The 20,612-nt window shown below is 41.7% G+C and overlaps 4 protein-coding genes across 28 annotated transcripts in view; 3 read left to right on the forward strand and 1 right to left on the reverse strand.

Annotated features, from left to right (window-relative positions):
- The first annotated feature begins 500 nt into the window (after positions 1-500).
- LOC116428199 (forkhead box protein N2) lies at positions 501-9,093 on the forward strand. Of its 5 annotated transcripts, none has more exons than XM_076367107.1 (7): positions 501-650; positions 2,917-3,326; positions 3,417-3,850; positions 3,939-4,242; positions 4,336-4,438; positions 4,743-4,994; positions 5,298-9,093. In XM_076367107.1, the coding sequence occupies exons 1-7, from the start codon at positions 544-546 to the stop codon at positions 5,392-5,394; spliced, it is 1,707 nt and encodes a 568-aa protein (XP_076223222.1). In that variant the 5' UTR covers positions 501-543; the 3' UTR covers positions 5,395-9,093. The 5 variants fall into 5 exon arrangements, with proteins under 5 accessions (XP_076223222.1, XP_076223226.1, XP_076223225.1 ...); XM_076367111.1 differs by having other exon boundaries at positions 3,699-3,850; XM_076367110.1 differs by lacking the exon at positions 501-650 and adding an exon at positions 657-836.
- A 1,041-nt stretch (positions 9,094-10,134) lies between these two features.
- On the forward strand, positions 10,135-11,307 carry LOC116428337 (transmembrane protein 222). The gene is made up of 4 exons (XM_031979864.2): positions 10,135-10,307; positions 10,455-10,665; positions 10,758-10,888; positions 10,950-11,307. The coding sequence occupies exons 1-4, from the start codon at positions 10,135-10,137 to the stop codon at positions 11,029-11,031; spliced, it is 597 nt and encodes a 198-aa protein (XP_031835724.1). The 3' UTR covers positions 11,032-11,307.
- LOC143174470 (uncharacterized) lies at positions 11,104-12,185 on the reverse strand. The gene is made up of 2 exons (XM_076367114.1): positions 12,035-12,185; positions 11,104-11,908 (listed from the first exon to the last, which is right to left on the reverse strand). Exon 2 carries the CDS (start codon positions 11,863-11,865, stop codon positions 11,422-11,424), a length of 444 nt encoding a protein of 147 aa, XP_076223229.1. The 5' UTR covers positions 11,866-11,908; positions 12,035-12,185; the 3' UTR covers positions 11,104-11,421.
- Positions 12,186-12,262: 77 nt separating this feature from the next.
- The window catches only part of HDAC4 (histone deacetylase 4), a 40,015-nt gene continuing 31,665 nt past the window's right edge, over positions 12,263-20,612 (forward strand). For 4 of the 21 annotated variants that reach the window (XM_076367057.1, XM_076367058.1, XM_076367078.1 and 1 more), the window contains exon 1: positions 12,582-13,107. In XM_076367057.1, the coding sequence (XP_076223172.1) occupies positions 12,993-13,107 (115 nt within the window). In that variant the 5' untranslated portion in view covers positions 12,582-12,992. Of the gene's footprint in view, positions 12,354-12,428; positions 12,554-12,577; positions 13,108-14,255; positions 14,370-14,397; positions 14,728-14,793; positions 15,039-15,138; positions 15,273-20,612 lie in introns of those variants that run through there. The other 17 variants (XM_076367060.1, XM_076367071.1, XM_031979832.2 and 14 more) reach the window with 12 other exon arrangements.

The raw sequence follows: 20,612 nt of genomic DNA on the forward strand, positions 1-20,612 counted from the left end.
CCAATCATCCTGAACAAATAACGATTTGGAAAAAAATTCCACAAATTACTTTTGTAACGTCCTAAACTGTCTCAACACTTAACACTTAGACCGCCTAAAAGACCATAAATTGCAAATAATCCCACTTGAAGACTTACTAAACAAAAGAAAAGATAAAATAGGCAATGGGAGATCTATTCGGTTGGCTAAGTGTTAAGAGTAATTTTTCTTTTATCTTACTTACATTAATTTCCAATCAATCTATTCCAATTATATTATAAACAGGTACTTCGCTGTTTATAATCCAATTAAAATCTATTAATTGTTCGTTAACTGTAAAAAAAAGTATCTCAACCCTTATAGTTGACAACCATCGTTACTCTTATATCTGTAAGATCTGACCAATGATGGGGAACCCCATGAAACGAGATTGAACCGTCGACGGTGTCGCGAAAGTATAAAAATTACCAGGCGCGGCTGTTGTGTTTGAAATTCATATTTTCCCGGATCCGTAATACGATACATCGATGTTCGAGGTGCGATAGATGTTTCGGCAAACACGTGATGACGTCAAAACATGGCGTCCCAATCAGCTGGGTGTTGTGTAGAGTGTGCTTGAGATGCCCGTCTTTAGAAAACCAACGAAGACTGCCGTCTGTCTACTCGAATACGTGAGTTTTTCAAAACAGATCCTCGCAGCGTTCCTCGCGTTCGTTTCCAAGTGACGGGATTCACGTGTGCGTCGACGATCGAACGGCAGCCTGAAAAGCAGAAAAACGCAAAATGCCGTTTCATTCGTTAAACGTCCCGATGTAACCATCGTCGGGAAATTTTCGTTTGAAACAGCACGGATCACGGTAACGTTTCTCGAACGTAATTATCCGATTACAACGACGAAAAGCGGACGGTTCGATTCCCTCGAAACGCAACGTCCGAATTGATGACGCGTACGCGAGAATACATTAAAAATATGGTTGGCGTAGAAGCTTTTCACGGTGCGCCCGAGACGTCTCTCGGTTCCCGTGATAAATCGTCGGAACATTTAAAATCGTGGTAATTCATTCGAAAGCGGGATCCCACCGGGAGAACGACGGTTTTGATATCGTGCGCGACCGCAACCGTGGCCATTTTCATGTTTGCTCCAGTTTCGTAATCATTATCAACTCCATATTTGAATTCAACAAGTAACGCAGTGTGTGGCATGTTTTCGTCCGTTCCCGAGAATCGCCTTCCGTTCACGTGGAACCGTGATTCCGTCGTGGACGGGAAATTCGGCGACGTTTTTCCTCTTCGTTTTTAATTTTCGCAGGCTGAACCGTTCCGACGGGGAACCGCCGCCGCCGCCGCCGCCGCCGAGTGTGTGTCCGTGAAAAATCCGCTCGTCGCGCGTTCCACATATACACGGGCGATCGGCGTTCGGCCAGCCCTGTCCGTGCGATTGCAAACGAGAATTCGAAAACCGTTGAACATTCTCGAAAACTGTCGTCCCGCGTACGTGCACGTCGCGCGGCGTGTCGAATGACAAGGCCGGAGAAACATGTTGGGCAAAAACAGACTGCGCCGTTGGTGACGCCATTTTTCTCGAAAAACCGTTTAAAAGCCGCAGTACCGACCGAATCTGTCCCGTGGAATGTAGCACGCACGATATACCCGCGACACTATCGTTTACGAGAACGGACCATCGTGGATGGCCCCGTGGAACGCATCGATCCTTTCAAAGTTTATTTTCAGAGTCCAATGTGTTCCCAATAGCGCGGCCATTTTGTCGCTTATTAGCGGATAAACAAATGACGACGTTGGTAGCCTGGGTACGAGGCTACAGGCGGACGCGTCGCATGCGCGGAAATTCAATTTCGCTGGCTGGCTACGCGTCCATTCTTAATTATAGTATTCCTATATGTTACCAAAAATAGGAGACGAACGCGGTACGCCCGACTACGATTATCCTCTTTATCGTTCTTATTTTTATTTTTCCCCATCGCCCCGCCATACATTGTTTCGCGTCTATCGAATTGACATGCATTTCTCTTTCGTTATAAATAGACCACGGTTTCTTTATACGTTTATAGCTTCGAAAGATCCTCGCGAGCGAATCGAATAGAGATTTCAATAGAGTTTTATTCTTATCTTTAATATTTTTAACCCACCGTGCCGGATAACGTGAGGGAAATGTATTTTCTTTCATTTCTCGTTTTCGATTGCGGTCAGCTGTGCATACGTTCGCGTTTCACGCGTAAACAGACGTCGTGTCTAAGTTTCGCGTGATTAGTCATTTTTATAATTATGCTCGTGCACACGCGACCTTTTGTTTCTTTTGTTGTTGTTATCGTAGCAAGCGGTAATTAATTGTCGGTTAATCGCCGTAAGAAGAAGTAGGAGATTTCGAATGATTTAGGGCGAACCGAGAATCCGCGATTCGTGTGTAACATTAATTTTAGCTAAGTAAAGAATCGAAGTGCCCGAGAGACTAGGTGTTACCACGTTGCTAGGATTACATGGTAGCTGTTGCTTGGCAACATCATTTCTGCTTCGTGGCTGGTCGGAGTCGTCGACGCTTATCTATTTTCCTCTGGTTCGGGGATAAAATTCCTTTTCACTTTGGGCGAACGAGGAACAAAATAGTTCGGCCAATAGCAAGTGATTTTCTTTCTTGCCTCTTGAAGCAATGCTGCGCGAACTTTAGGGGAAAGATTTTTCTAATATTACACGTTTCAAATGTCAAACGTTAATCGGTTCATGGAGGATAATCTTTTAAATAGATAGCAAAATCTCAGCGAGTAACGTGGTTTCCTTTTTTCTTTTTTTTTTTTATTTAAAATAACATAGACCTTTAACCTATTTAAAATAATAGTTTACCAGGCATTGCTTTGAAATTGGTATATATTTTTATTGGTACTTTTGAATGTATTTTAATATGTTTTTAAATATGTTTTACAGTGACAAAGAAAGTACTAGACACAATATGCCACCAGATAGACCAGATGCATCGGGAATAGAAACTGGGGTAGGACTGAATAGCACTCAGGTTTTCAGTTTCGGAGAAACAGTATATACAATGAAAGAAGAAGAGAACGCAAGTGCTTTTGTCGAGACAAATTCGTCTGATGATCTTCACAAAGACATTTCGGTATCCGAAAAGTCTATAGAGAAAAACAGTCAGCTAGACGACGATTTAACCTCCTTGAGTTGGCTGCATCAACAGAATTTACTGAAAGGATTGGACATCTCGAATCCGTCTAAGGACATGAAAAACGAGAATGTATTGAATAACAATGTATGCGATGATGCGGCAGACTTTTCTGAAAACACAAACTCCATTTCAAGTTTAGACGACGGTTATTGTCCAGGTACATATCGTTTGTTGCCTATACGTATTCTCAGTTGACATAACAGCATTAATTAAGTATTGTTTCTTTCTTTTCTCATTTCGACAACAGATAATAGTGGCAAGATAAATAATTCAACGTCGCACAGTCATAGTCAAAACTTTCAACACACGAATAAGAATAGTCAAAAGTCGATGCAAATATTTCAAGAGTCGGTCAAAAGTCATTACAATTCCTCGCAGAATAATCAAACGAAAATTTCATTGAGCAACAATAATCTGCCAGTTTCGAATCGGAACAAACATCCTACTCATATACCATACGATCCTCATTTGCACAGAAACAGTAAACCGCCGTATTCATTTTCCTGTTTAATTTTCATGGCTATCGAAGATAGCCCTGTGAAAGCCCTACCAGTCAAGGAAGTGTATGCTTGGATATTGGATCATTTTCCATATTTTAGGAATGCTCCTACCGGATGGAAAAATTCTGTAAGACATAATCTAAGCTTGAATAAATGTTTTCGTAAAGTGGAGAAAGCGCCGGTAAATATGATGCACATTAATTAATTCCTCTTATTTTTCTCTGATTCCTCTGTTTGTGATACTGTCAACCGAATTCAATTGTTTTCAGAATTTGGGCAAAGGTTCGTTATGGATGGTAGACGCTCAGTATCGACCAAATTTAATACAAGCATTATCTCGTGCTCCATTTCCGCCTCCTACCGCTCAAACTTTGTCTTCCCCAGAGAAACCGCCGAGAAAAAACACAAGCACGCGCCTTCCAGACCCTATACTCTTCCCTTACCTTTCCAAAAGACTGGCATCGAGCAACATTTCCGACAATACAGAAACGGAAGTAGACAGCGATGTAGATGCAGCCGCTGCTGCCATGCTTTCTTTTAAACACGGACCTATTATTTTAAATCATAATAAAGGTGACGTTACCTCACGCTGTCGACCTATCGCCACTGTAGATAATTAGAATTCTCCTAGTTGATTTCACGGTAACGTATCAAATTTAATTACAGATCGCAAACGGAAATTGCCGGAATCCGAGTGGATCCCAGTGATCACCAGGAGCTCCAGTGAGGATCACACGTACAGTTGCATCACCACGATGAAGCGAGAAAGGTGAATACAACGGTATAACAATGCTCATTAACACGTTGAATGCCGCACGATTTCACGGCGGAAAATACACAAAATGGAAAAAATTAAATACTAAATCATTCAATTGAATTGCATTGTTATTGCACGTTCTTCTAGCTAAATGAAATCAAGTAGCATTGTTTGTAATATAGAAATGTTTCCAAATAATCGTTTAATTGAGTGAACCATAGTGATTCAATTCGGGGGTCACCGGTGACCCATGGCATTCAACGTGTTAAGGTTTCAACGACTATTTACATGTCTCGCATATTTCATTATCAACCAGATACCCAAGTGAAGAAACGAATTCCGATTTCGACGAGCAACGGAAGATAGCCGAGGGTGCGGACGCGCTTTTGAATCTGGCAGGCGTGACCACGGCGCTTAACCATACCAGAACACCGCACGCGCAAGGTATTAACCCAACACCAAAGTCGGAAGGTACATCGAAGCCGAAGAAACGTTCGGCACCGAATGATTATTCGAACCCGCCGGAAAAAAGGCGTAAACATTGGCCAAAGTGGAGTGAAGGAAAGCGGTATTTAAAACAAATTATATAAAACTTTTTTCGTTGCGTGTATATTTGCGTGTTATACGCCGTTACATCCGCTCTCGTTATGTTTCGTCTCTGACAAAGGGAAACGAGGAATCTCCCGCGATTCCGGTTTTCGAATAGCGATTATTGAAACGGAGAAAGAATAGACTTAACGTCATCTTCTATCGATCACTTGATCGACGAACTTCTCTGTCGTATTGTTTCTTTTTGTTTTTTTTTGTTTTTTTTTTCGATCGCAACTAATCGTTAGCAATGATTCGCATCGAAGAATATTGCCATTTTTAGGCATGTAAGAAGAAAGAGTGCGAGAAGAGGAGCGCGGCGCGCGTGCCGTCGCGTATCGGGGAGAAAGCTCTATCAGGTGCATTTCTATTTAATGTGAGGGAAACAAGAAATGACAAAAATTGGCGGTCGCTCAGGGTTTAGAACTCGCTATATGCCAAAATAAATTTCAGTAGCACTAAGCAACAAGCAATAATAGGGAGGTTAAAAGGAGGAGGAGAAAGAGAGAGAGAGAGAGAGAGAGAGAGAGAGAGAGAGAGAGAGAGAGAGAGAGAGAGAGAGAGAGAGAGAGAGAGAGAGAAGAGAGAGAGAGAGAGAGAGAGAGAGAGAGAGAGAGAGAGAGAGAGAGAGAGAGAGAGAGAAAGAGAGAGAGAGAGAGAGAGAGAGAGAGTTTCTTTCGCGAGAACATGTTACTACGAGAGAACATGATAACAATTAAGAGGTTCACAGAATGTCAATGAAGGAAACACTATCGCGTACTAAACTAAATAATGATAAACTTTTTAGACCTGTTGTGACGATTATACATATTAATTCATAGAGAGTTTAATTAATGATAATAGAGTTCTATATATTAGGTTTTGTAGATATGTATAGAGATATAATTGATATCTATTCGATAGAGAAATTGATAATATATTTAAAAAAACAAAAAGATGATATATACATATGTATATATATACATATGTATATGTATATATATGTGTATGTATATATATATGCATATATATACACACGCGCATGCACGCGCACATACATATACACAGACACCCGCGTTCATGTGCTCATTCATTTACACTAAAAAAATACATCTGGTCATGTACGCAAACTGTATGTGTGTGCAAAAAGAAGCGTACCAGTAAAATTATCAGTAACAAAAACAAAAAAAAATAAGAAGAAGAAGAAGAAGAAGAGGAAGAAGAATCACAAAGTTGAAGTGCGCTAAAACATGGATTTGAAATGACAAAAAATAATTCATCATTTCATGCCTTTTTCTACTCTCTTCGTGGCTTTTGAGATGATTTTGATCAATGCTGTATATATATATATGTAGATCCTATAATGTATGCACGGACCAGTTTCGAAATTTTGTTAAAGGATCAATATATCATGTCGAATCGATACTATTGATTGGAACGTAAGGCATAAGAACACAAGAGGTCAACTTATTTTTATAAAAAAAGAAAATACAAAAATAAATATATCCGTAATATTAAGAGTATCGCGAATACCTGATAAGTAATGAGAGAAAGCGAGAGAGAAAGAGAAAGAGAGAGAGAAAGAGAGAAAGAGAAGATGTGTATACAAAGATGAATATCGATGGTGGACTGGTCTTGCATACATTAAACGTCTAGTTCTATATAGAGAGAACGTATATATTTTTACAGGGCACTGCCCGCGTGATAAAAGCTCTTCCTAATAATTCGCTAAAACACAGTTTATTAGCTTAAACCATTTTACTAATCGTAATCAATAGCGTAACTCGCGGTGACATTACAAGTACAGCACGGTAGCGCAGCCTGAACAATCCCATGTGTTTATATATATATACATATATATGTATGTATATGGTTACACGCCATATAATTCCGAAATTCTCGTGCAAAAACAAAAAAATACAATGTACAATCTCTTTTTATTCTTTCGAAGAACGAAAACACACACGCGTGTCGTCGAAAATGCGCACGCACAGAGAATACACAACTACTTGGTTACCAATTTAAAATTATTTGAAAAATTTTAAATCGGAGACGTTTCTAGTCTTACGACTACGTACGCGAACGTAATGAAAAGAAAGAGAAAGAAAAAGAAAAGCAAAGGAAAGAAAGAGGGTATGAGTTGTTACGTCGATAATGATATTTAATGCGTCACAGTTGAGAATAACAATGAATTGTTACCTGTAAAATATATGTTACTGCTGGCTCAGATATATTCGGATGCGAGACGCGTATATATATATATATATTGCTTTCAAGAAGGTGCAATTTAGTTTAACTTATTGATAACGCATCGATGATTATCGTCCGATATTTAACTTGTTTAGTTGAACTGTTCGAAGTCTCCAATTTGCCTCGTAGTAAATTTATTTTAGTTAGGAATCTGCGCGATGGTCGTTAATTCAAGAAGCGGTATCTAATTTCAGAGAGAGAGAGAGAGAGAGAGAGAGAGAGAGAGAGAGTGAGAGAGAGTGAGAGAGAGTGAGAGAAAGTGAGAGAGAGAGAGAGTCAAGGGATGTTATATTGTATACTTGAGAAACTACAGAAAACGTAACACATCTTTAGAAAGTTTGTTAACGTAAAAGGTTCTGTAATTTAGTATGACAATGAATTTAAAGGACAAATATTGACAGGGCGCGCTGCCACATCTTTTTACGTGATTGTAGCTGGTCAGTTACAAAATGAAAATCCAAGATAAGGGTGCAAGGAAGAATGCCATGTTATGTATATGTATATGTATATATATATATATATATATACATTTTGTGTGTGTATATATATAATTATATATATATATATACATATAATACAATGAAATAACTTCAATTTTTGAGACGAATGTACATTCTTTGTGTAATGTAAAATTATTGTATTTAACTTATACATTGTATATTTGTATCCTTTAGAAGCACTCGCTCTGAAATTTTGAGCAGTTTTCTTTTTTGAAAATTTGTATACACACACAAAGCAAGACCAGTTTTTGTAGACTTTACGTTTTCTATTGTCTGTGATATTATTGCAAAACTAAACATGCCTTGTTGTTGTTGTTATACTTTTGGTGAAACAGATGTTTTTAGAGCTTTATAAGTTTTGTTTAGAAAAAAAAATGAAGAAGGAAAGAAAAGAAAAGGTGTTCTCGCACTTTCTGATATTATTGAATTGGCATTCTTGCTGACACCTTAACATTCTAATCTAGATAGAGAAACTGGCATCTTTAAATTAGTAATATATTATATATACATATGTATATATATTTTATATATATGTATATATATATTTATATGTATATATATATGTATATGTATATATATATATATATTTATATATATATACATTATGAAAGTAATATCACAGTTTTCACTATTTGTTGAAATTTTTAGTCTAGCTTTTATTTGCTACGACTGAAGATCTGTTCTTCCATGTAGTTTATTCTAATGTAATCAATTAGGGGGTGGGATGCCATTTATAATAATAGTAATTTAACTAATCGATCAATTACAAATTAGAGTAATCGATTAGCGGTGCAAGATAAAAAGCAATACACCAGTAAATCCTGACATTGGGCAAAATACTCTGGTCGGCCGATCCTCAGGGAAGAAAAATATTTATTTATGAAACAATATAATGTCACGCGTTTGCACCATAGCAATATAAGTACAAGAAGAAACAATTGTAAGACAGTAATTGTACAAGATAGGCTCACTCGACGTCGAGTATTTTTTACAAAGTATTACTTATAGAGTGTACCGCGACAGAAATGTCAAATTTCTTTTGCGCGATCTTGTAATGCATGCAAATCATTAATTAACGTAACGTTTAAAATCCTTACAAAAAGGACGGCCGACTAATATGCATTCAATGAAACCATCGACGAATAAAACACCAAGAAATTAATTGTGCGAAGCAAACCATACTTTATTCTATCTCGCAACTAGCCACGGACAATCAAAATATAATATGGTGTTTAATTTGCTTCGATTACATGACATCGTGCCAAACGCAGAAATCATTTATTTGAGGAACAGATGTTAATTTATATGTATATCTACAAGTTGTACATTATATAAATTTTGTTGGCGATATGCGTAATATTATTATTATTATTATTATTATTATTAATTATTATTATTATTATATTATTATTATTATTAATATTAATATAATTATTACTCATTTTAAACAAAACACTGTAAAATGTTTGTTAAGTTTTTGACCTTGCTTATATAATTGAGTAAAATATTTAATATTTTAGATTGTAACCAAGACAGAACTTTATTAATGAAAAGAATCTAAGAAATTATATACGAGTAGAACCAATTATTTTAACATACACCTTCATGAACATGCTATATTGCAATTAAAGATGCAATTATTTCATTTGAAAGTATCGAAAGGAAATGATTATCAATCTATGGTATTATATTGAAAACTCTTAATTATTTGTATTATGTCATTTTTGTATCTACAAGGGAAGGAGACTTAAATAGGAATAAGAGTGTACGTCTGTGGTATCAAAATGTACACCAGTTCTCTGAATCAGTATTATTCGACAATTAGTATTTAATTTTTTTTAACAGAAAATGAAGAATATGGTGTGAACCAATTGTTGACGCATCCGTATTTTCAGAAATATTTTAGCTTTTCAATAAATTTACAAAGAACGAATATCTATTTCGTCTGCCAAAATCCCAAAGTATTCAAGGAAACAATTAATATATCTTAAATGTGTAGAAAATATTGAGACATTTATAAGTATCTAAAATCTATACAATATATATATATATATATATATATATATATGATAAACAGTAAGAAAAAGAAAATAGAAAAAAATGATTATAATCAACATATCCATAAGTCGACTAATTCTACTAGAAATATACAATTATAATTACAAATTTTAAAAGAATCCTCGAGACATGCCCTTACTCAATCTGTTACCACAGACATGGTTTACGGCTAGACACTGCAACTTACGGGACTTCCTGTCACATGCTCGTAATTACCGACCGCGTAAAAAATCAGTTTCGCTCCGCCCTCTACATTTAGGGAGGTAAAAATCATCGGTAACATCGAGCGCGACACCGAAATGCTGCGGAGGTCTCCAGCTGACAAAAATTTCCATGAGCTGCAACGTCTGTACGCATCTTACGTCCGTGCAAGCTATGAACGAGTCAGAATTCTCGAGTGACGAGCAACATTTTCCGGACGATGCGTCGAACATGGAGCTTATCGTAGATCCGAACAGACAAAGATTCCCATTCTGCATAGTTTGGACTCCACTGCCAATCCTAACGTGAGTAAATACCAGAGGTAATTCGTCTCCGATGATCCTACCGTCATTTACAATGCGATCGTATTTTTCCTCGTTACCGCTGGATTCGAAATTCGGCCAAAATCGCGTGGTGACGTTTTTCTAACGAATATCTCATCTCGATGCTAGGTACTTTTTACCATTTATCGGTCACATGGGCATTGCCACCTCTGCCGGCGTGATCAGGGATTTCGCGGGCCCTTACCATGTCTCCGAAGATAACATGGCGTTTGGGAATCCCACGAAATATTGGCAGTTGAACTACGCCAAGGCGAAAGGGGGCATTCGAGGATGGGATGCTGCCGTGGCCGAGGCCAGTGAAATTTATAAAACGAGAATGGTCAGTGTTTCACGGGAGCGGTACCCTCCCGACAAAATTTGACCCCAACCGATTCGCGATTCGCTATACGTAAACGTTTCCATCCTCCACAGCACAATCTATGTTGCGACAATTGTCATTCTCATGTAGCTACGGCATTGAATCTAATGTCGTACGGTGATTCCAACAGTTGGAACATGATAAAGCTAGCGTTCCTGATGCTTTTGTATGGGAAGTACGTAAGGTAAGAACCGACGCGTCCCATGAACGTTCCGTTTACCTTCCACTGAAATGTCTTTCTTCAGTTTTTTAGCATTCTTGAAGACCTGGATGCCGTTTTGTCTGATCGTCGCTATCGTCACCGTCATTTCCCTATACGTATGGTAACTCAGAGATTTCACAAAAAATATTTTGTAAGAGCACATTGAGCAAAATGACAGCTACTAATTTCGACAGAAGTTTAAACAATTGCGGTCGATTTATTCAAATCTCCCGGATCTATTATTAGAATTACATTATTTTACAGATATATGTACATACAACAATAAGTCACACGATACAACGTAAGCTTAAGGTTACCTGCAAATCGATACTCTACTGTGCAGGTGCACGACATTCTGTCCATTTCTCATAAAGTGGAATAAACGTTCGTTCATCCTAGTACAGGCTGCACGCGACGTTTTTATTTCCTTGTTCGAGAAGCTCACATTCCTGCTCTTCAAGACGAAGCCAACAAAGAGAATTTACTGAGATTTAACATTTCTCCGTGCAAAGTTGTCACTGATCGTTTCCGCTGTTCATCTCTGCTACGACGCTTTCTTCCACAGAGAAATTATAACTATAGTCGTCGTTTTCTATTCGCTCTATAAAGGATAAGATCTCACCGACCCTCAGTCTGTCTACCTCAAAATCGTTATTCTCAATAATTTCTAGTTGCTTGCACAATTTAAACGGTATGTCGTTCAGATACCGACTACTCTCCCCTTGATTGCTAGCAGTGTCAATCGACAGGGAAGAATACTCTGAAACGGGTGGAACCAGCGGATACAAATTTTCAGTAGGGTATCCCGGTGCGTTCCGAGCATACGGATGAGTCGGTAACGACGCTGGCGCATCGTCAACGAAAACGTAATCCTCGTTCCTGTCCGAACCTTTCGTCTCCTCCGTGGATTCCTGCGGGGAACCCTTTTGGTGTTTCTTCCATCCGAATAACCAAGACATTTTCCGGAAACCAGCAATCAACGACGCAACGAATCGGTTGTTTCTGAAAAAACATTATAGGTTAACTTTCCCGTAGGAGACGCGACGTTCCGACGCAACAAACGAACGGATCCCTGTGTCGTCGAGCGATTATTCACGCGAACCAGTCGAAACAAAGAAAGATACTTACTGCTACGTGGGAAATTTCTCTCAGAAACGAATCATTCCGCGAATCCGTCGGCTCGTCCCCGTCGCGAACGCGGCTCGAAACAAAACGCGAAAAATGACAGAAATTCCGTTTACTAGTCGGAAAACACGTAAGTCGGTATATTTAGCAGTCGCAGCTAGTGACTTTGCGATTGATCGAGCGCGATCAAATGCGAATCCGTCTATGCGTCTCCGCTACACGCGATTGCAGTTTTCCGTGGACGAAGCGCTTGCGGCACACCCCGTCAGATGTTAGCACCGAACAAGTGCATAAGGAGGAAACGAGGGAAAAAGGGTGAGAAGTAAAGAAAGAGAAAAAAAAGAAGAAAAGGAAAGGAGGAAGGAAAGAAAGAAAAAAAAAGGAGAGTATTCGGGTGTGGGTAATGTGTGGCGGGAGATTAGCGGCGGGAAAGGGGTAGCGGGTGGCGGGAGACAAAACCACAACGTCACGGGCGAGATGTTGGTCGATCGGGGTCGTCGAAGGTACACCAGTCGACGGTTGGTAAGCCTGCCGCGCACCGCTAGGTTGTAGGTTAGACATAGCTGGCCGCATAGTTGCGTAGATACGTCGAACTGGCGACGCGAGTGGTACCGGAACGTTCGCGGGGAATTCGTGAAAGTTCAGCGTGGAATCTCGGCGGCGGTTCGGCGGACAGCGGCGGATCATCGAGAATTCTCAAAGTGGCTGCCGTCGCGTGGACACGAACGATCCTATCGAAAGCGACCTACGCGTTCCTCGTGTTTGGAAACGCATGCGTGCTACCAAGGTAACGAAGTGCGTCTGCCACTCGTCCGACGGATTGTTATAGTTGGACGAATGGCGTCGAGGTAGCAGCTCGATCGCATTGTTTTTATGTTTCTCGTGTGTGTACATACCATGCATATACGCTCTAAGGCGTATCGCGCGAGTGTTTCGCGAGTGTCTACCATTCGTCTCTTTTATGCGGCCAGTTGTTCCGAAGTGTTTTAGTTTCGCGTCGATAGAGAAACTACGGACCGAGTTGTCGCCGAACGACCCGAGGATTCGCAGTTCGACAAGGTGTGGCAACGTTACCAGTGAGTCTTGGTATTAGTGAATTTGCGCGGTACCGACCATCGCTGGTCCCCCCGTTCGTTGCTTCTTCGACTGCGTTCCACTCCAGTCATCTCTCCTCTCCTCTCCTCTCCTCTCCTCACCTCTCCGCTCTTGTCTTCTCTTCTCTTCCGTCGATCGTATAACCCGTACGATCCCGTGTTATTCCGTCTCATCTCATCCGATTCCATCCTGTTCCAGCGTATCCCGTTCCACTCCCGTCCCGTAGATACCATTCCATCTCATGCGAACCGATCCCATCCTATCCCGTCCGAGCCGATCCGATTCGACACCGTCCTTATCTATCCTACGCCACCCGATACCGGAGTATCCTTTCTACTTTCGCTCTCGCATCTTCGCCCTGGCAGATTGTCGTCGTTACCCGAGTTCCTTCCCTGTCCGTTGCTCGCCCGAGAAACTCGGTCGACGAATGTGGTACGCGGATCGGATTTTTGCCACGTGTCGTGGGACGCGTAAAACTAATCGAGGCTGACGAAACGAGCACCGAGACGGCTGGTGCACGTTAATAAAGAAGGAACCCGCCGAGGAATCTCTTCCGCCCGTGGGTCTCGGAGCGACGGGAAACCGAGCCTCCCGTTCCGAGAGGTTAAACGACGTAACCGTTTTCGATTCGTTACCGCACTCGAGCAACCGTCTTGGCAACTGGTAGCACCGCGATCGTTTACGAGGCAACGCGCCACTGTCACAATCCGCGGCGAGACCGAGCCGCGTTCCTTCGGGCCCCCGTGCGATTCTTTTCACCAGTATTCCTTTTCGCGATCGGATTACGTATTACAAAACAGAGGCAATAGCCTTTCGTCCGTGACGTTTATCTTATCTGCCGTTCGGATGCAAACGACGTTTTCGATGCGCAAGGCCGAGGGCGAAGAAACCTCGATGAATCGAGTCGAGTCGATTCAATGGGGAAAGCGAATCGGTCCCAGGGCACGATCTCTATCAGCATAATAATCCATCGTCGTGAACGGACCACCGACTCGAACTCAAACCCGAATTTGAACTCGAACTCCCGTCCAAGTTCCGTGTCGCGTGCTCTCGGCTCGCCTCGTCCCGTTCCGCCTTTCCTCGGTGCGTCTCGGTCCGGCTCGCTGGAACTCGAGGCGGCTCGGTTCGGCTCGCCTGGCCTCGTCTCGGCCACGTTCGACGCGAACCGAGCGTCTCGGACCCTGTGTCGCGCGCGCGACTCTACATCGGAGCTCGTGCACGTACCTCGATCAATGTGGTTCGCGTACAGCGTCGTTTATTATTTATTTAATAATCGCGTCGAATCGCACGGGCCCGCCGCCGCCGTCGCCGCCGCCACCGCCGCCGCTTGATTGCTCATCCGCGTTCGTTTCGCGTCGGAACGAATCCCCCGGGGCGGGCGCGAGTCGAGTGCACGCACACCGACGGGAAACCGAAAGAATTTTGTCTCCTGCGGAGAACGGTCGCGGTCGCGGTCGCGGTCAGGGTCTCGGTCTCGGTCGCGGGATCGGATTCGAGCGAACGAGAGAAACGCGATTCCCAGTCCGCTCGGAGGAGGAGAGAGAGAGAGATTCTGATCAAGGATTCGATGGGTTTCGACGATCTGTACGGTTCGAAGCGCGGTTCGTGGTTTCCCGGTTTCCCAAACGCGAGCTTATTATCCGAAACGATGTATAATCTCTGCTGTCCGAGCCGAACGAGAAACGTTTCGCGATCGCGCGTGACGGTGCATTTCGCGTTGCCGCGTTCGGTACCCAATGAACCGCGTAAACTGTTCCATTCGAGAAATTCCACTGCTTCCCCACTCGCTGGCTGACGTCGGATGCGCGACCAATAACGTGCTCGCGGGAATAAACGAATTCCCGTGGATAGTCGGTGGCAACGCGACGCGGCAAACCGCACCGCCACGCGTCGCGTACCGTCGTGTCCGTCCGTTCGTTCGTCTTCTTAATGTTTTTCCGCGCGCGCGCGCCAGCGAGCGCGCGTGTTCGTTCGATTCGCGGGGAATAAAGGATTGTCCCTTTGCGTTTCAGGGAGCCACGCATGACACGAACGGAGAAGAGTATCGCAAAGTCGAGGCGTTGACGGTAAATGCAGGACACGGTGAATGTTGGAGGAAAGAGAATGTCCAGCGAGCAACCGCGAGCGAGCGCCGTTGCGACCACGGGTAAGTCCTCGATTCGCTCTCGTCCCTTCGAATCTCTCGCCGGGCATCATCCGACACGTCGTCGCGCGGCCCGCCGCCGATCTCCCTCGGGTCTCGAGTTTCGCGTTTCGCGCGTGAAAACCGTCGGGGACTATGCCGGCCGTGTCGAGCGACGCCCGATACAGAAATCGTTGGCGCGGTCCCGACGTTAGCGTGGAGCTTTCATTCATCGTTTCGTATATATTTTCGATCCGTGCCGTCATCCCTTCCCTTCCGCGATCGCACTTGTTGCCATTCAGCGTCAAGATGAGACGGGGCGGGTTAGATCGTGACGGGACGAGATGGGACGGCACGGGACGGGTCGGGACGCGACGGGACCAGACCAGACGAGCCGCGCGAGCGTGTCTAGATCGTTGTCGCGCCGCGCCGCGCCGCGCCGCGAAACGGACCGAAACAACCTGAAAAGTAGAAAAGATACACGCACGCACGCACGCTCCGGAAGATGAAGGCGCTGCGTTGCCCGTCCGTTCACGATCGACACGATTTACCGAGCTGGTTAAGCGCCATCGTTCATACCTCGAATCGCTGGAGACGATTCGCTCGGCGGAATAATTCACTCGTTTTAGGGATTTTTATTGTTTTTCTCCTCGAGCTGAATTATTCGATTCGAGTCGATTCGAGTTCGAGTTGGGGAAGAATAGCGGGGAATTTGATGACTGATGTGTTTGAGATTTCTAGATAATTAGCTGGTTTTCGGGATCTTGCGGAAGCTTTGTTTCCGAGAATAATTCGATTCGATTCGATTCGATTCGATTCGATTCGATTCGATTCGATTCGATTCGATTCGATTCGATATGATTCGAGGTGGGAAAGAATAGTAGGCAACTTAACGGCGACTGTTGCGGTCTTCGAGATTTCTATGTTAACGAAATAATTACCTAGTTTTAGGGACCTAGGTTTGTTCTCGTTATCGAGAAGAATAATTCGATTCGATTCGAGTTAGGAAAAAATAATAGGCAACGTCGATGGTGGACGAGGTGTTCGAGATTTCTATATTAACGAAATAATTACCTAGTTTTAGGGACCTAGCTTTATTCTCGTTATCGATACGAATGATTCGATTCGAGTTAGGAAAAAATAATAGGCAACGTCGATAGCGACACGTTCGAGATTTCTATGTTGACGAAATAATTAGCTAGTGTATGAAACTATCAGAGGATCTCCGTTGTTTTCGAGACGAATAATTCGATTCGGTCAGGAAAGAATAGCAGGCAATGTTGATGGCGCCGCGTTCTTCGAGCTTTCTATTTTGAGCGACCAAGCGGCGGGTTGGGCCGGGTCGGGCCAGGTCGAATCGTGTCGGGTCGGGTCAGAAGGCGCGTAGAGGCACCGCGAAGGCCGCGCGTTGCGAAACGAACGCCGTTGGCTCGTGGCGAACTGTGACGGGGCATTTGCCTTCCAAATACGGTGGAAAGTCCCTTTTCATAAATACCCTCGAAACGGAGGGAAAAGTATACGCATAATTAACCCTCAGCAGTCCTATTCTATTTTATTGCAACCACTAACTGTTTTAACAATTTTTTCTATATTTATTTGTAGTATCACAATTGTACCATTTAACCCTTTGCACTCGAGAGGCGCCTTTCAGTCGCCATTCGATTCGACCGAGCAAAACGATGAAATTTAAGGTTCAATATTAAATTTTCTATAATGTATCGACACACGGAACATCAGAATGAAATAGTTCTGTCACTTAACCCTCTATGGGCCGAATTTCGTTTCGTGATAATAACAAAATTGATGCGGTATGAAATTAATAAATAACATATGAACATAAATTAACGATGTATTCAATGGTTTTAATACCTTCATTGAAACGCCTGTATGTGTAAAAGTTTAAGTTGATTATTTAATGTCGTTCGTCATTTTGTAATAAAAAATTAAATAAATTTAACCCGGTATATTGATGCGTGACTTCAGAGTCACGCGAGCCTATGGTTAATTTATGCAAGGTATTCCTTTGTGTCAGTTGCAAAAAATATTATTGATATTTGAAAGTAATGAATATTTCCCGAGGAAAATATTCTCGAGTGCAAGGGGTTAAAGGTAACGTTTCAATGACTCCCAAATATTCTCGAATAAATAGAGTTGCCCTACGAGTGAGACTCGTGAAGATTTTCAACATGATTCAACAAATATATATATATATATCAACTATTATACTCGAAAGGAAATATAGGCGTAACATATGCTTAGAATTTTTCTCTTTTTCCAATAAGTTATTAATGACAAAGTAGCCGTATCGATCAGACTTGAGAAATATATATATATATATATATATATATATATATATATATATATATATATATATTACTCGGTTCATTCGAATTCAAGGTAAATATTATTCCTCTGTAATCAACTATTACACTCGAAAGGAAATATAGGCATAACGTATGCTTAGAATTTTCCTGTTTTTCCAACAAGTTATTAACGACAAAGTAGCCGTATCGATCAGAGTTGAGAAAGAAATCATAGGCCAAAGGGTTAAGCTGCGATTGAATGAACTAACGTCCACGTGAACCTCAGAGTGAGAAACCAAGAGCACCTCGGACCACTTTTGCTTTCAGAATTCCGAAACGCAGTTTTTTTTTCATTATCTGTTACTAGGGAATCGAGTATCGGTAGTATATTTAGAAATGGAAATTGACAAATTTTACCACAGTTCTTTCCGGGAAAGCGTAATTTGTTTATCATTACTTTTTTCTGTACTTAGAACAAATGACTGCTCCAACCGTAATTTGCCTGCATATCGCAAAAGAAAAATGGACGGCTATAGCCGTTTGTGTAATGGGTTAAATGAACGTTTGAATTATAATGTGGCACGATTTTGTTGGTATTCGTTAATTATTAACGCGACTACACAGGTTTAAGGAAGACAATAAAATTGAGAAGTGAAATAATTAATTACAGTCTTCGCTGCTTTTACCATTTGAATAACTCCAAGCATATAAAAGAGACGTCGTAAACATTTGTTTAATTACACGTTATTTAATATTTCTGATGTTCACTGTGAATGCGAAAAACGAGTTTAGTAGAGTTTCTCCTTGGAACTATTTAATAGTGAACGAGAATTGTACGCTATTATCAAGAATTCTGGTTAAATTGGAATACACTTATAAATTATTCCGTCTAATTAGTGAATTCGCTGAAACATTATATAAAGAAATTACTAAGAATTCCCCCGACGTAAATCTATTAATCGATCGTATCGAATCCATGGCGAAATCGGAACTCTAACCCTTGCCACTCTTGTTTTGTAATCTGGCAACTGTAAACTAATTTTTATATAGCGAAAATGAGAAATGCTACATTTCTTCGATCTGTTATTTTCCTTAGCACAAAATTCGGATGCGTGGAAAATCGAATAATTTTAGCCTGCAGAGTTCAAAGGGTTAACCCTTTGCACTCGAACATCGTGTCGCTAGATACATTCTTCATTTTCTAATCAAATTAGAAACTTAATTTATAAGTAACATTAATATAAATAATATAGAAATCAAGGGATTATTCCATTTTAATGTTTCACGGAGAATCACGTTAAATGAACTTTAATATTATACACTGCATCAAACTTTGTAATTTTACTCTATCAAACCAAGTGGCGACTGAGTTGCCTCTCGAGTGCAAACGGTTAATAATTAAAATGGCACGATTCTCACACCAAACAGAATTTCTACGATTGCAGTTAGCGTCCGATTTCCTTCTACATCAACCAGCAGACTCTTCCAACACCAAAAACACATTCCACGAGAGCAGCTTCGCACAAGTGATTCCACCGGTAAAACCGTTTTCACCTAATTGGGAGACAAACGTCCCACAGCTTGCCGATCGTCTTTCCCGGTTTCCGCGGCGTTATCCACGGCGATCCGTTACGCGGGGAAAAAGTCGTGTTACCAGAAGCGAGTGGTCCGTTTCAGCGAGTAGTTTTCGGGACGTGAGCAATGCGACAGCTCCTGATGTGCGAGAAGTTCCGTTTGTAAATGTCCATCAGCGCGATTATCAGCACCGCGAAAATCCCTATGCCCTTGAGCAGAAAGATCTGCCTGGTCTCGTGTTCCGGGGCGGCCGTCCACGACAGGAATTCGACCACGTCCTTCGCCATCTGCGATTCGGTCGCCGCGGTGCCGTCTTCGTACTCGAGGATGCCGTTCTGCAGTATCTGCGAGACGAGGAGATTACGGTTCAGCTTTGACTTAACACTCAGCCAACGGGGAGATCTCCCACTTTTTCCTTAGCAACGCATTGCCTTTTATTTCGTTCATTTCTTCTGTTATTCAGTGAGTCTTGAATTCGAGTTATTTGCAATTTGTCAGATATCTCTCTTGCTTCTATGAAACGAAGTTCCTGATAAAATCAGTTAACGCTAGGTTTACGGGCACTTATTGCACACTTGATTCTATTATTCCTAAAAGAGTTGATGCTCGTTTATTTAGATTGTAGAAACTGGAGATTCGATAGTAATTTGGGTACATGTCAGTGTGATTGCATCAATGGAAATCGGCGTGAATATTTGCAAAATAATATTTCTAAAATCTAAAATGCGTCAGTTTGACGCGTTCCGTGAACCTAGTGTTAAATAAGTTCTATCGAAGATAATGAGAAAGGTTCTAGTCATAGTCCTTTTTAGGCGGTTGACGAATATTAGATTAAAATGTACTATTTTACGGAAATGTGTAATGTTTTGAATATTTCTTTTGGCTACTCATTGATCAGATACGAGCGAATGATGTTTGGGCTGAGTGGCCGATACGTTGGCGCTCAGGCTTTAAATGTCTCTTAAGTCGCCGGCGCTCAATGTGTTAACCAGTGTGACCCTTTGCGGACGAACGTCGACATTTCGGAGAGACGAAATTTTCGTATTCGGAAGACTAAGTTGCCGACTGATTTAGTTACTCGAACAGAGATCATCGCGTAGTTTCCTTTTTTCACGTTGATTACGCATTTGATATTTGATCGAATAGCAAGAAATCGGTACATAGTTGACTGTCACGTCGGTCACCGATGACTGGAGCTTCCAAATGACTTGACAATAATTACAATTTGTCAGATAACTAATGACGAATGGAAATATTCCATAGCGTAAATTACTAAGTAATAGTGTAACGTAGGCATTCCGATACCAAATAACAACTATCCGTTCCTCATCTTTGCTACAAAAGCATAGACACAAAACTGAAGATTTTCGTGGCAGTCATCGCATTAACTGTATTCCTCTTTATAATCATTTCTTTTCATTCTCATTACTACCTGCTTACTTCGACTGCCAAGGAAGCACTCGTCAAAACTGCCACGTGCTCGAAG

This window comes from Nomia melanderi, chromosome 4 (genome assembly GCF_051020985.1).
Source record: "Nomia melanderi isolate GNS246 chromosome 4, iyNomMela1, whole genome shotgun sequence".
Taxonomy (NCBI): Eukaryota; Metazoa; Arthropoda; class Insecta; order Hymenoptera; family Halictidae; genus Nomia; species Nomia melanderi.

Bases quoted from the DNA above. Each gene is read 5' to 3' on its own strand.
- LOC116428199 (XM_076367107.1), top strand. From the start codon at position 544: ATGACGTCAAAACATGGCGTCCCAATCAGCTGGGTGTTGTGTAGAGTG. The intron at 3,327-3,416 runs GTACATATCGTT...TTTCGACAACAG, and splicing joins AGACGACGGTTATTGTCCAG to ATAATAGTGGCAAGATAAAT. The intron at 4,439-4,742 runs GTGAATACAACG...ATTATCAACCAG, and splicing joins ACCACGATGAAGCGAGAAAG to ATACCCAAGTGAAGAAACGA.
- LOC116428337 (XM_031979864.2), top strand. From the start codon at position 10,135: ATGAGCTGCAACGTCTGTACGCATCTTACGTCCGTGCAAGCTATGAAC. The intron at 10,666-10,757 runs GTCAGTGTTTCA...CATCCTCCACAG, and splicing joins AAATTTATAAAACGAGAATG to CACAATCTATGTTGCGACAA. The intron at 10,889-10,949 runs GTAAGAACCGAC...GTCTTTCTTCAG, and splicing joins TTGTATGGGAAGTACGTAAG to TTTTTTAGCATTCTTGAAGA.
- LOC143174470 (XM_076367114.1), bottom strand. From the start codon at position 11,865: ATGTCTTGGTTATTCGGATGGAAGAAACACCAAAAGGGTTCCCCGCAG.